General features: G+C 44.0%; 1 protein-coding gene and 1 long non-coding RNA gene across 2 annotated transcripts in view; both read left to right on the top strand.

Annotated features, from left to right (window-relative positions):
• The first annotated feature begins 759 nt into the window (after positions 1-759).
• Positions 760-2,038, top strand: LOC135183848 (uncharacterized). Its single transcript, XR_010305734.1, has 3 exons — positions 760-1,120; positions 1,219-1,302; positions 1,704-2,038. It is a non-coding gene; the product is annotated as an uncharacterized LOC135183848 (long non-coding RNA).
• A 7,596-nt stretch (positions 2,039-9,634) lies between these two features.
• The window catches only part of ABCA12 (ATP binding cassette subfamily A member 12), a 101,068-nt gene continuing 95,573 nt past the window's right edge, over positions 9,635-15,129 (top strand). The window contains exons 1-2 of the mRNA XM_064159084.1: positions 9,635-9,703; positions 13,636-13,729. Coding sequence (XP_064015154.1) covers positions 9,635-9,703; positions 13,636-13,729 — 163 coding nt within the window. The remainder of the gene's footprint in view (positions 9,704-13,635; positions 13,730-15,129) is intronic.

Below are 15,129 nucleotides of genomic sequence, written 5' to 3'. Positions count from 1 at the left end.
CATCTTAGAGCACCTGCCAGGGAGCCACTCTCTTCCCCAGAACATGTATTACATCTCCTTCCCAGGTACACACTGTGTGCCTTGTGCTCGGGCACATAGAGATTCTGGAACAGGGGCCACAAACTCAGAGCATGCCTTACAACCAGCCCTTCACATGTGCAAAGCCTTTATAAACAGTTCTGTGAATCTATGAAGGAACTGTTTTCTCTCAGGAAAGGTGCTGAGATGCTAGCCATTAGGGAAAAGAGACACGAGCACTTTCTCCTAGGCTGATTACTGAGCCACAGGTTGAGCCACCTTCCCTTGCCTATGCAATGGACATTGTTCACCTCCATTGTATGACTCAGAGAATCAAACCCTCTTCTGGGATATCCGCCTTTTATCAATGCCCCAAAGAGAGGACAGGGCTCTTTAAGCTTTCCTTTGCTAATAAATTAAGGAGCTTTCAAAAGCAATCTGTAGATGAGCAAGCCCTTCTCTGCTTCTGTCTGTGCAGCTCTGTCACTGTAGAACTTGTATAAGATTATTACAACACTTATTTTTCTTCTACAGCAAGCAAGTTCCCAGCTCTAGGAGGCTGACAGGCCTTGTGTAACTTGCCATTACTCATCAGCACTCCCTATACTCATTTAGATCTCAGGGTGTGGTTTTAATTAGCTGATTTTGTAATAACACCCAGGTGCCTTGGTGATGGATAGGCACCCTAGAAATCTATTAAATAGGAGTGTAGTGACTCCATATCCTTAGAGTAGTCTCTCAGATTGTTATTTGTTGCTAGAAATTGAATCTGTGGGGTTCTTTGTCTGTTCTTCCCTATAGTTTCCAAGCCTGTTGGTTGAATTCATTCAGGTTATGCTGATGGATAAATCTGCTGGAATAGTCAAACTTGTAGGTATTTTCATAGAAATGTACCACCAGGTAGAAGAGGAAGAGTAAGTTCAGTGCCTGAACTGGGAATCCTCTGCTTGTTTAAGTAACAGAAAATCCATGTGGGAAGGAACACCTATGAATGCCCCAACTAAAGTGGGGGGTGGGAACATTGTGTGTAACTCAGTTACTAAATCTTAGCAAACTGTAGTATAAATAGGTGGTTTGTGATCCTATAATAACCTTGATTTAGGTTTGGGGTTTTTTTCTTTTTTTCTTCCCCCTCCACCCCCATTTCTATTTTTGACTTCTTTTTTCTCAGCACCTTGGTGATGTATTCCTTTTTGTTAGGCCTCAGGTCTTCAGCATGTGTCATCCAAGTCTCATGGGCTCTTAGTGAAGCTGCTTGTGACTTTGAAATGGTTTGCCATGAAGGTATGTGCTTGGCCAAGGACTTTTATCATCACATGCAATCAGCATTGTGTATCCAATAATTCTATACTGTTTGGAGCTAAACATATCTTTACTTTGCGTGTCGTCCTAGAACTGAGCTGGTTTTTCATCTAGTTGGTTGCCTATCGAATAGCTAAATAAAATCAGGTGGTAGCCTCTTTACAAGTTAAATTTCTGTTTTACCTCTGTTTTGGTAGGGTTTCATCAGGTTCACGTTGCAGTGTGTCTTTGGACTTGAAATAACAAGCTGGTTTTAACCTTATGCTGTCAAGATGATTAAATACCTGCCTAAGAGTGTCTTGTCCCATCGTCTACAAGTTAGACAGCTGTTTAGGCATCTACAATCATCTATTCCTGACACAGACACATATTTTTGTTTCCAGCCCACTGTTTCAGGCTCAGTGGAAGCATGTCTGTTCCTACATAAGCACACTTGCCAGCTGGTCCCAGTTTCATACAGGAAATGCAAGATGAGTGTCCTCTTTCAGTACTGGTGATCACTGCTTTCTTGACACTGGCTTCACATTCTGTGTTGCTCTCTCTATAAGGATATACACTCTTGGTGATATTTCCTTCTATTTTGCCAAGTCAATCAGCTGTGAAGCTCATCTTGCATTTATTATGAAAGAAAAAAAAAGGAAGAAATTATTTCCTGAGTCCACATGTGTCGTGAAGGGATTCGTTTGGGTTTTGGGGGAATGAAATATGAGGCTGAATTTAAAAGGGTTTAAATAATTTAATATTATATACACGAGGAATCCCCCTCTTCCCCAAACTTATTTACAGCTACCCCACACAAGTTCTTTGTATGCAGTTCCGAGATTATGTTACAGAATGTCTATGGACAGCAAATTGGGAATTTAGCAAAGGTTTGAAAGGATTTAGGAAGAGAGTCTGTGGCATGAAAGTGCCACTGGCAAGCTATTGAGAGTTTATGCTGGCTTAAATCGAGTTTGCTAAGTTACTCACTGGCTGGAGTCCGTTTCGGTGGTCCCAAATAGAATCATAGAATCAGCCAGGTTGGAAGAGACCTCCAAGATCATCCAGTCCGACCTGTCACCCAGCCCTAACCAATCAACTAGACCATGGCACTAAGTGCCTCATCCAGTCTTTTCTTGAAGACCCCCAGGGATGGTGCCTCCACCACCTCCCTGGGCAGTGGGTTTGAATAATTCAGGGGTTATTGGGGTGTGCTGTCTGGAGCTTCCATGGGCACGGTCAAGCTGGGAGTGGCGGCTGGCCGGGAGCCCCTTGGTCAGTGCCGTGGGCTGGAGTCATGCAGCGGTGATGGTCCCCAAAGGCGACTGGAAGCGGCTAGCAGCAGCAGGTGGGTGGTAGAGGGTGGCAAGGAGCGAGAGGCAAGATGCGAGAGAGAGAGGTAGCAGGGACGCTGTATTGTCCCTTTTTATGAGTTTTGACCCCACGATTGATGGTCCTTGGGCCACAGCTCTGTCCAATGAGGGCTTGGCAACAGGCCAAAACATACCAAATAAGGTGAAGTCCGAGGGTCTGGTACCCCCAAATATGGAGAGGGCTCAGGTGGATTCCCCACCCTAGGCACGTGAGCATATGTAACGTGTTTACTTCAACCTTCGAGGAGGCAACCCAGACTCGAAGGCACCAAGGCCATTGTGTCCCATTGTCCCCCTTAACTTGTTTACCCCAAGTTTAGGCAGGGCAACACCCTTTGGGGGGACAACGTGTCCGGGCATGAATAGATTTGTAAACATAGTCATTTGAGGCCTGTGCAACCCTCCACCACAACATGACAGAGTTTCTCTTCCCATCATGTGCAGATCACTGTGCTTGGTTTTTAATACAATACAATTTCTGTCTTTCAGGCAATGTGTGTTCCTACTGCATGCAGAGCAGTGCGCTCGTGGCATAGCTGTTTTCACAAGCGCATCTTCTCTCTGCTGTTTCCTTATCCTTGTAGTCTGTCTCTAGGCCTTTTAATTTGGAAGCTGGTTTGTTGGAGGCTTTTTTGGCAGCTTTGCTGACGCTTTCATTTGGAAAGCCTGGCTGCCCCCAGCCTTGGAAATACCCATTGTTCTTTGCAAAGTCATATCCATTTTTCACAGTAACCTCGCTCTGACCTTCTTATCAGTCTTACCATAAGTAGTGAGATCCCTAATTAGTCCATCTGTCAGCTGTGCAGGGTCATGTGACAGGACATGAGCATTGCTGTGCAGATTGGGATCTAGCTCAATGCACTGGGAATGATAAATGAGAAGTGCCAGAGGATTTGGATGCTGGTAGCGGTCTAATGTCCTCTTGCAAGCCTTGGCATTAGATCTGGATGTAACATTGTTAATAATCTGGAGGAAGGGTTAAAGGACACATTAATGAAACTTGCAATGATGTCATCTGCTTGCTCTTGCAAAGCAAGGCTTTTGAGCAAAGATTGCACTGAGACAGGCATGCCTGTTGTTGTGCCAAATAATGCTCACTTGCAAGGCTCGGGATTCAGAGGGTTTGTGTAGGTTGAAAGTTAGACCCTGGCCTTGAGAATAGCAATTTTGAGAAAGGGTTTTAGTTAAGGAGGCATCACACTCTATGAATAGAGTTAGTGAGCTTCAGTGTATGTTCTGAAGAGCTATATGTTGCTGGGCAGCATATAGTTGCAGTGGAACAGAAGGGGGGTGTGGCTCTGCTGGTGAACTTTTACTGTACAAAGGGTTATTGGTTACTGTCAGGATCTGCCTTTCACTGTCCTTTCCTCATGCCCTCAACTCTTTTGTGACTAACTTTTGATCCCGATTCAAAGTTGTGTGTGACTGATATCATAGAAATGTGTAACTGATGGAAAGGGAGCACCGTCAAGCCTGTGAGCATCCTGAAGCAAGGTAGGTGTGCTTGTGGAAGCCTCACAATAAAGTCCTCAGATGCTGGGCGTGGTGGGAAATGATTCATGAATCTGTAGGTTTGCTAGGACCAGATGTAGATGAAGATGACCTTCGGAGCAAATGAGTAGGGTAAAAGGCTGGCTGGTAATACTGCAGTGTCGAACAGAAGTGCCTTGGCTCTAAAGCCAAACATTGCATTTTCCTATACCACTCTAAATCTGCTCCTGCAGAACGTTGTTGACATAAGAGTAAAAAAACTAATTATAAGCTTTTCTGAAAATCCTGTGGTGCCTCTAATTCATTCCAGGTTGCTCAGATCTTTTTATTTTGGTACTTAACTGCTGTGATACTGGACTATCCCAAAACTCATACTTGATTTAGGGTCTTGTTCCTGGAAACAAGACCTCAGTTAATATCCAAGCCAAAAAATCAGCACATTTCCCCTTGAACTCTTTGGAGTGGGGCCTGTATGGCAATATCCTTGTGTTTTCAATCTAGTTGATTACTGTAGATCACTGGAGGGAAAACTGCTCCCAGCAGGGACTGTTTCACAAATGTGCTTTAATTGGGTGGTGGTGGTGGTGTGGCATCACCAATAAATTGTGGAAGTGGCTTAATTGCTGGTGGCAGAGTGATACTGTTGTGACTCCATATCGCCTGCAGTTTGCACAGTGCCTGAAAACATTGCTGCCTGTCTGAGCTCTATTTTAGGGTTCTGATTATTTCGCAGGAAGCTGAGTGAGCATCTCTTGAAAAAACATGCTTTGTTCAGGTGCCTGGAATCAGACACCCAGGAAATGTGGAGGAATTTACGTCTCTAGGCTCCTGCCATGCCTTTGGAAGGAATTTGGTGCGACCCAGAGAAATATGTGAGGTCTCTCACTGGGGAATGCTGTGGGCTGCTTGACAAAAGCCTTTTTTATCATTCAGCAAGTGGTGCTCCAGTTAGCACAGGAGTCTTACACCATTTCACAGCATCATCTGTCACGGTGCACCATGTTGCCTAATACTGTCAAGTCCTCAGGCAACTGCCTCTCAACCTGTGAGGAGGGCAGTGTTTTAAGCTGACTGTGGACTTTTTAACTTCTAGCTTCCTCAGTGCTGCAAGGGCATGTGATATTCTTTGATTCCTACTCATTCTGGTTTCAGAACATCCTCAAATTTGGACTTGTTTTGAAGGCTACTCAGGCTACTCCTGAAAATGACCAGCCAGGAGCTTTGAGGTAAAAATTAGTTGTACTCATTGTATGAAGGCTTTACTTGTTCTGTTGTGCTCCCACCCCTCTGTTTTGGTAGAAATGTGACATTGTGTTTTGTAGAACTTTGCTGGTGCATGTGACCTAGAGCAGAGTGCTGTCTAACAGGACATGTAAGCGTGCACTTGCTCTTACAAGTGCCCTACAGCTTGCAGGTAGGGGTGTGGAGCTGAAGCCTGCTCACTCAGCAGCCCTTGGCCTAGCTTGGTTTGTGGATAAGGAATCGCAGCTAAAGCCCATGCGTAGCATCTCTGAGATCTCTGAAGAGAGGGTGTCAAACATTTGGTTAATATTAGCTTACACAAGCCATGAGGAAAGCCCATCTGTTGCACAGTCTGGACTTGCTCCTGAGCTAAGCTCAATAAAGACACTGAAGTGCTCTAAGGGAAGTACCAAATTCAAAGTCCTGCCTCTTCATGAGTCACAGTATTGCCCCATTGCTCCTCTTGCAGATCATCCTCGGTTCATTCAGTTTTGCATGTGTTTCTCAGGCATGGTAGTTAATCTGGTTATGCTTCTTCACTCACTGCTGGTGTGATCTCTTCTTCCCTGGGCCCCTGGGGGCACCTAACCATTGTCTGCCTGTGCGCCTATGGAGGTACCTGCTGCTGTTCAGTCGTAGCATGCACAGTCACTGCCAGACTGCTGTTTCGTTTGTGGGGGGTGTTTTAGTTATGGTTTGGTTTTCACTCCTGGTAGCCATCAGAAGAGCTGTTCTTTCTTTCTTGTCTGGTGCTGACTTCAAGGGGGTAAATACTCTGCCCTGTCAGATTTCCAGTTTGCTTCTGCTACCTCTGTGTTTACAGGCCAAGCCAGGAGTGTTGATGAGCAGACAGCCATTTGTATTTGACAGTGCTGTTAGATTTCTGATGTGTGGATCTGTGGTTTTGACCAAGCAACTAGTGAAATATTAACGCTGGCCGTCTCTTCTCATCCTCCCAGTGCATTAGATCTGGAGAGCTCTCTCTGCACCCCTGGTGTTGCCCTACACAGGAGCACTTCCACAGGACAGTTCTCTCTATTCATGGGTTGCGTTGCGCAGTGCTGCTGTGGTACACGCAGCTGCTGGCCCTGGTACAGCAGGAGGTAGAACAGCATTTGGAAGCATGTTTCCAGCACTCTTGCAGGTTGCTCACTCAGACTTTTTATCCTCTTCTACCAATTCTGTCTTAGAACCGTAGAATCATGGACTGGTTTGGGTAGGAAAGGACAGCTAAAATTCCTCTAGTCCAAGCCCTGCTGTAGTGAACAGAAGTAGCTTCGATTAGATCAGGTTGCTTTGAGGCCTGTCCAACCTGACTTGGAATGTTTCCAGATCATCTACCACCTCTCTGGGCAACTTGTGCCAGTTCTTACATCACTTCCCGAAGTTTTCATTTCTCATAGAGGTAACTTGGCACACCTGGAAAGCAGGACTGCATTCAATTTTACTGAAATAAAAACTACTCCGATCATCCTAAGGAGAGGTCTTGGTTTGTGAGCTCTTGGTGCACAGGGACAGCTTTTTGGCCTGTAGGTTATAGCCCCTGCTTGTGTCTTCATAAGCTGCAGTGACCATGAAGTGCATGAGTCATGTCTTTAAAGATCCACATTGAATGAAATCACAGTTGAGAGCTCCCCTGTGGGTTTCCTCAGCTTCATGGCCACAGAAACAGATTCAGCTTTTCTTCCTTGTGATCTGAACCAACAATTTGCCCTTCAGCCCAGAAGAGCTCTAGTTCTTCGACCAGAGGAACAAACCAACTGGGGATTTATTGGCAGAAGGAAGAATTTGCCTTTCCCTCCTCTCCCCCTTTGCCTAGATGTGCATTTGCATGGTCATTGGGCCATCTGTCTATGCTGGCCACTTTGTCCATGAGTGGCCATGTAGTTGCACAGCCTCCTATGCCATCTGCAGGAATTGTTAAGGGATTAGAAATCCAAAATACGTAATAAAGTTTCCATCTTGTGTTCTCAAACTGGAACAGCAGAGTGTTTGGGGAGCTGAGTGCAGGTGCTCTGAGAGGCAACTGACATTGAGTTATTCTGGTCTTATAGTGATGAACTCGAACAAATTACCCTTTGGGTACTTCCCAAGGGAAATGTTTGTTGACTCTGTTCACAAAGGAAGTAAGGATGTGCATTTGCTTGGGAAAATTATTATCCAAATCACAGTGTTCTTTTGAAACAGTTGTTTGACTGAATACCAAAAAGAAGCAATCAGACACTTGCCTTAAAAGACCTTGGCAGAGCAGTGAATGATAAAACTATAAATTTCTTCTCTCTTACCCCCTCAGAGCAGACTTAGCCATATTTGGATTTCCTTTTATAACCCCAGAGAGGAAGTGAATCAAATTTGCAAGTCTCTGGACCAAAAGCAATGAACCTGGTTGTGCTTCTTACATGTAGCTGAAGTAGAACCATGTTCTGAGGAGCAGTGCTTGTTCTTGACTCACCCAAGCAAGATCCCTCTTCTCTCCTAAGGACATTTAGTAGAAAAAAAAAAAAAAATGAATGTAGAGCTGGAAGGTTAGACATTTGGGTTTCTTTTCATCACTATTGAAACTATAGCAGGGAAGCCTTTTAGATTCACTTTGGCTCCAGCTCCACTCCCACCAGTGGAATGTCCAATCTACTCAGATCAAAATTTTGTGGAGTGGGGACTTCTCCCTCTCAATTGCTATTCCCACCTTTGAAGTATTTCCTAACCAATCCAGAGAAGCTGTTTCCCTTTACCAAGTACCATATATCTTTCTTCCTCTCTCTCTTTACTGTCAATCGGTGCTTTTAGCTGTCCTTATATCAAAGCTCCAGGATCATTTTGGATGGCAGGGCTTTCACCTCCACTTTTCTTCCTGGTTGAAGTTTGGCAAGGACTCATCCAAGACTCTTTTAAATGTTGAGGTATAAAGTTTGTGGCTGGAAGAGAAGCTGTGTATCTCTTGTATGAAGTAGGCTGCAAGCAGTGAAGTCTTCCATGCCTTAGTTAGAGGCTGTGAGGATGGGGCCCTGAGCAACTTGATCTAGTGGGGGATGTCCTTGCTTACTGCAGGGGGATTGAACTACATGACCTTTAAATGTCCCTCCCAACCCAATGCATTCTAAGATTCTATGATCTCAGTGTTAGCAGATGGAGTGCTTGAGTGTATGTACTCCTCTCCCAAGGGGCACCAGAGCTCTGCTGGATTACCAGAGCTCATCAAAGGAGTCTCTATCTCAGATTTGTTTTAGTCCTTGGTGTGATGAGCAGTCCCCTCTGCTGTCATTGCTTCTCTCTGTACTTGCAGTTTACATTTTCCTTTTATCTCTAGCTATGTTTTTTAGGTATCTTAGACTAGCTTGAAAAATTCAGTGATCAGTTGAATAATAACAGTGTTCAAGCCACTCTGCTGCTTTGAAATCTTGATGGGGTCTGACCCTGCAATCCTATTCCCAGTGGATTTGATTTGTTATATTGAATTCCATCAGTGATTCAATATCAAAGCACAGGGGTGATCTCCTGAAGGATAGGGAAGATGCAGGAAACTGGGGGAAAAAAGACAAACACCCCCACATCCGAAATGTCCCTTGGATTTTCATTTTATATGTATTTTTAACCCTTTAATTTCCCTAAATGGGTGAATTTCAGACATTCAAAAGTATGAACCCCTGCAAATTCCAAATCAGCAATGTCAGGAGGACACATGCTGTAGCTGTGGACACTTTCTTATTCCCAGCCACTCCCTGAGAACTCAGGGAAGTTGGACTGGCCTGGCAAGCAGCCTAACTCTTCACTGTTGATGACACCTCTCCAGCAGAAGCGATGTGTGGGCAGACAGGGAGTTTCATCATGGGGAGGAGGAGGCATGCATCACCTTTTGTTTAAGCAGAAGCATCTTTTTGGAATGCTATCCATTTTATCAGCTAGGGCTTGCACACCAGCAGCCAGGAGAGGTTGGATATTGTAATTAACACAAGTGGAGGCAGGCCATTGCGTCTGCCTGCCTGCGTGGAGAGGAATAACCTGTTGAATTTGCTAGAAGCTATTGCTGTGAGGACAAGAGCTACGGTTACTGGGACTACAGCAGCCACAAGTGGATGAAGTAGCTGCTTCAGAGCTATGCTGTTGGGAACAGACAGAGGCTTGGGTATTGGACACTGGATGCCTGTTTGGGTTAAAGCCTCTGCTTTTGCCTTCTAAGCCCAGGGAGGAAGAATCCACAGCCTGTTCACTTCTGGCTGAGTCAGCCAAGGATGGCTGCGCTCTCCCAGCACTTGAGGATCCTGCTGTGGAAGAACTGGCTGAGTGTCAAGAGGCAGCCGGTGAGTGTGAAAACAAAGGAGTAGAGGAGGGGAAACCCAGGGAATGCCAGGAAATCACAGGAGCTGAGGAGAAAGGGCGCACTGCAGGAGAGGAAGATCACCATAATAAACCAGAAACACTTTGAAGGCTGGTGATAGAGGCAGAGGGATACAGGGGAATGTTGTGGAAGTAAGGGTGGGTCTTTTAAAGTGATTAGGTCATGGTCAGGGAAGATGTGATGGTTTGTAACTCGATCTGGTTGAATGGAAGCCTTGGCAGGTGTAGAAGATGCTGACAGAAAAGAAATGGCCATGGAGGATGTGATATGAGGATGGAGTGAAAGGCCTCATATAGCTGTATGCTTCCACATACTTGCCTGCCCTGTCCCAACAATCAGTTTTTGAGCCTGATTTAGAGAGATGCTGAGTTCATCTGACCCTTTGTGATCCTCCATAGGAGCTGTGGACATGCTGTACAGTTTAGAGTATCCTCCACTGCTGCCAAAAATATGGGAGACACTTTCTGAGATGCAGAGGAATCCCAATAAACTACCTCTAATTTCTCTAGAGAAATTGTAACAGCCTTGTTAAAAGCAGAAGGCTTGGGTTTCTCTCAGCTCTTGTGTATCCAGAGTATATGCTAACCTAAGCCCTACCTGTACTTGTGACCATGGAGCCTTTAATTTTGGCTTCCTGTGGAGCTAAAATATCAGTTTGAAATGACAATTAAAGTAATAATCTGTCCACTACTGATTATTTTATGGCAAGCATTCCCTGCAACCCTTCTTCACGTCTCTCTCCCGATCCAAATTAGGGACCTTGCTCAGGCTAGAGATGATATGAAGATCTCTGCTTCCAAACACATACTGATTTCTCTGGCCTCTTGCTTGTGTGTGCAGTTTGGTGGGGTGTTTTATGTTATTTTTTGTTTGTTTGTTTAACCTGTGTAATGTGACTTAACTTACAGAGCAGGCTTTTAGTAAGCTTTTATTTTTAGCATGCTTGTTTCTCAAGGGAAGCATTTTGCTGTTCCTCTCAATATCTGATAATGTGGAAAGGGGGTTCCTGCTGCTGCAGTGGTGTTGGCTGCCTGCACCAAGGCCAATTGCTCTGTCATGGAGTGGTCTGACACCAAGTAGCTCTCATCCTCCCCCCTGCAGACTTAAGTGCTTTCCTCCTGTTTATCAGCCTTGCCAAGGCTGGCAAACACGTTTTCTTCTGCCTTTTACTTTGCACTTTATTTGATATGTGTGTTCTCAGCAGAGCCCCTGGAGAGACTGTCTCTACCTCTGCAGTGTGGAGAGAGCTGCAGCTTGCTTGACTGTCCATTTGTTGATACCAGCAGAAGCTCTGCATCCACGACCAGAAAGTGCCTCAGCACAAGCTATTGCTGCTGAGAAAGGAATGGTCATGAGTTTTAAGTGGCAGATTTCTTGGGAGCAAGGCTTGGCCTGCCTACCAAGTGGATTTGGAGAAATTGGTGCCTCTTGTACCAACTGAAGTGTTCAAGGCCACGTTGGATGCAGCTTTGAGCAATCTGCTCTAGTGGAAGCTGTCCCTGCCTATGACAGAGGTTTGGAGCTAGATGATCTTGAAGGTCTTTTCCAACTAAATGGATCTTTTGCTTTCCAACTGTCACTTCTAGTCAGCTTGAATGTTTAAACAGAGACAGGAGGGAGAGAATGTGCCTGCATCCAGAGATACCAAGCAATTAAGTCTACTTTTAGCAGTGAAAAAAATCCAGCAATCAAAGGATTATGTAACCTACATCACAGTACTTAATGTCCCAAGTGCCAAACTGAGGTTGGTTATGGCTCCGTTCATGTCAACATGTTCCACCTGCAAGCAGTTTGGCCAGGGTGGTTATCTTGGTTTTATTAACTGGAAGCTCCAGGACAGTGGGAATGCAGTTATGTTGCAACTGATGTGCCCAGCTCCTATTGAATTCAATTATGTCACAGGATAGAGATACTAAGGGAAGAGCTGTTTGGAAAGTGGGGAGTGTAGGAACCATTTTAGCTCAAAATGGGGAGGCATAAAGATTTCCTTGGGTAGAAAGAATCAGTATTCATTTCTTGCCTCAAGAACGTGACAGATCTCTTGCCCTTCCTTTAGGCAGGTTCTGACTAATATCAGTTTCTGTGCTGCTAACCCATAATTTTAACTTAGCCTTATGTGGTACTAAGCGAGGAAGATACATTAATAATAATGTCTGCATGTGAATTAATCAGAGTTAACAGGTTGTTTGCAGACTGATTATAGGGAAAGCATGAGGCATAAAAAAATAGCAGAAGATGTTAGTTTCAGTGACACATCTTGTTTTGGATTAGCAGTGGTATATATAAGGGAGGAAGAGTACTGTCTGTCAGTCACAGAATCATTAAGGTTGGAAAAGACCTCTAAGATCATCAGGTCCAGCCTTCTACCCAACACCTTCATGACCACTGGACTATGTCCCAAAGTTCCACAGCTGCTTGTTTTTAAAACACCTTCAGGGACAATGTGACTCCACTGCCTCCATGGGCAGCCTGTTCCAATGTCTCAACATAAAGCTGAAATGTTGGTGAATGCTGATATTACAGGAGTACCCTCTCTGAAGGGATGCGTGAAGAGGTTCCTTGTAGTTTGATCTCTCTCTGTTGCCTATTTTGGGGAATTAATCTTGCTCCTCTTGTGGCTGTGCCACCTCATCAGGGTTGATAGAGATGGAGCTACTGTAAAACCACCATCTTTAAGCTGAATCGAATTGCTCTCCAGGTTTTGTTTCTGTTCGATCTTATGCCCCAGTAAGTGCTACAGGAAACAAAAACACTGTTACGGACTTGGAATTACTTTGGAAATACAGGTTTGGGTCATATGTACTGATCTGAAAAAAAAAAAAAAAAAGAGCATCAGAAGGATGAAAAATGGGATGTTTTTGAAGTCAACTTCACAGTTTCAGAAATTGCCATGAGGATAGCACGGTGATTTTGCAGCAAAGAGTGGTTTGAGCTCAACTACTGATGGGCTGAAAACTCTAATCTAGTAAGCATGGTAGCAAGGTAGCCAGTTGGTGCAAAAGCAGGTGCTTATTTGAATAACTGTATTTTACTAGCTTAGAAAACTTTGAGGCTGGTATTTTTAAGACTGACTTTGGACCTCTTACCTAGATTGGTTTACTACACCAGATGATCAGCTGACTGTATTTTCTTTATTCTCATCGACTGAAACAGTCAATCTGACTTTATAAGTGTCATGATTTTTTCCAACACACTAAGCCAATTTTATGTCATCTCTCTTCTGTTTCAACTCATCTATATGGACTGTTACAGTCTGGAAATGGAAAGGTGCCAGGGAGTTAGGTTGCTGGGGTCTGGAGCTCGTGTGAGGGATCCTGGTGATTGGTATTCAAATGTGAAAACCCTTTCTTTCAGCTCCACTGTGAGGTTGAACTATTGTTTGTGAAGAGCAGTGGAACTTTTTTGGGGAAAAATGCTGCAGGCTTGCAAATTCACTAGTCAAACACTTCAATTTTCAGATATTATCAAATCAAAGTCATCTTAACCCATCATCTGAACAGTGCCTTTCACTGAAAGTGAAAGCCAACCTTTCACACTTCAGCTCCTTTATCTTGCAATTGGTGCACCCAAGAGCCTTGTACTTCTCTGCATGCTTTTACTATTACACAGCAGTGTCTTCAAACTGTGTAAACACTGTCCCCCATAATTATCAGCCATACTGCAGCACAGGAAGGCTTGTGTTATTCTCAGGCTTGTTATTTGCTCTTGAAATCTTACATAGTTTTTCTTCCTGCAGAGATAATACTTGGCTTTTAATAGTATGCATAACAAGACAGGTGTGATTTACAATGCGTCCTGTAACTCATTTAGGGTAGTACTTGTACATTCCAGGCAAGCTCTGAGATGCATCAATACAACAAACGTAACCGATATATTTTCATTGCTCTTTTATAGGTATGGTCGTTCATTTTAATTTCCTGGCCTGTGGTTGTTTTCATAATCTTGGCCATTATCCGTCTCAAATTCCCTCCAGAACCACAGCCAAACTGTAAGTAACTGGTTTGGGTTTATGTCTTTGGGATTTAGTTCTCATTTCAGTGACTGATGTGTTAATTTGATGTGTTTCACAGATTTGGTTTGGTGTAGTTTTCAGTGGAGATTTCCTGGGATGCAGCATGCTGTAAATAAAATGTCTGTGTTCCTCAGAGGTTGTTTTCTGTTTCTGGTTTGGTTTGATGTTTTTGGTTTGTGTTTGTTTTTATTTTCAGGTCAGTTTTATAATTAGAAAGCTTTAAGGAACTGTCTCATCGAGTCACTCTGATACTGTTGTTGTAGAGAGCAATACAGATTTACATGATAAATTTAGGAACAAGAGGGCAACTGGGGGTGATCTCACACAGTGAAGTGTCCTCCAGTGAGATTTTGAAGGTGAAATATCAAACATGAGGTTGGTCAACACGAATGATTCTACTTTTTGTGTGCTACAGGCAAAAAGTGCCTCTTTAGGCAGCTTTGCTACTAAGGCTCAGCTGCTGAGTGGTAACTTGTCTGGCTCCTGTGTGAGCCCTTTCTAGCAAGTCAAAGAGCAGCAATTTGTATGGGTGAATAGTTGGTGGTGGTGAAATGAGTGAAGAGTTCACATAAAGTAATTTTTGCCTGCAAGCCTTGCTTCCTGGATGTGTACAACTCAGAGTATGGGTATGATTGCATCTGCTCTAAAAAACTTACTCTGATTTAGTGAGTTGTTACCACCATCAGAAAAATCATGTCCCAAGTCCTGGCCACATTTATTCATGAAGTTATATGGGAAAACAGAGCAGGGATTTTATCTGGTTGGAAACATTTTTCCCTTCCAAATCGTTAAGTTTCAGTTGCATTACACTCCTGATTCTGCTCTGTCAGACATGCAGTCTCAAGGGAGCAAAGTAAGCAAAGACTGGGCCCCTCTTTTCAGTGGTTGCCTATCTTTTTTTTTGGGGGGGAGAAATCAATCATACAGCTGCACTCTGTTATCTGTTCATTAGAGTAATTCCTTCCCTTATCGTTGCAGAGACCCTAGAATTGTATGCAAGAGCCTTGCTTCATGTTGCACATTTAGTCTGCTGAATCACATCCACATGCTATATCACAAAGCTGTACAGAGAGCTATCAGTGAGAGTCATAATTTTCCAGCACATGGTAGAAATAGGCCTCCAAAATTGCCTTCATTGGAAGATTTGCAACATCTGATTCATAGGAGAGGCATAACTATGGGTCACCTGCATCAGGGTGTCATCAACTTGGCAAGAACAAAGCCCTGACACTGACAATGTTGGACTTTTATATTTGGGGCAAGGAGACTGATGCAAAGTGTGAGGAGGCAGACTCTGGCAGCAGTGAAGAGAAGCAAGTGTCTTCCAGAGTTTGAGCCATCAGAGCTTGTGCTGGTTTGAAGCTAATTGGAATATA

The sequence above is a fragment of the Pogoniulus pusillus genome, chromosome 2 (assembly GCF_015220805.1).
Source record: "Pogoniulus pusillus isolate bPogPus1 chromosome 2, bPogPus1.pri, whole genome shotgun sequence".
In the NCBI taxonomy this organism is placed as follows: domain Eukaryota; kingdom Metazoa; phylum Chordata; class Aves; order Piciformes; family Lybiidae; genus Pogoniulus; species Pogoniulus pusillus.
The sequence above is the reverse complement of the archived record's forward strand: the minus strand, read 5'-3'. Positions and strand labels throughout refer to the sequence as shown.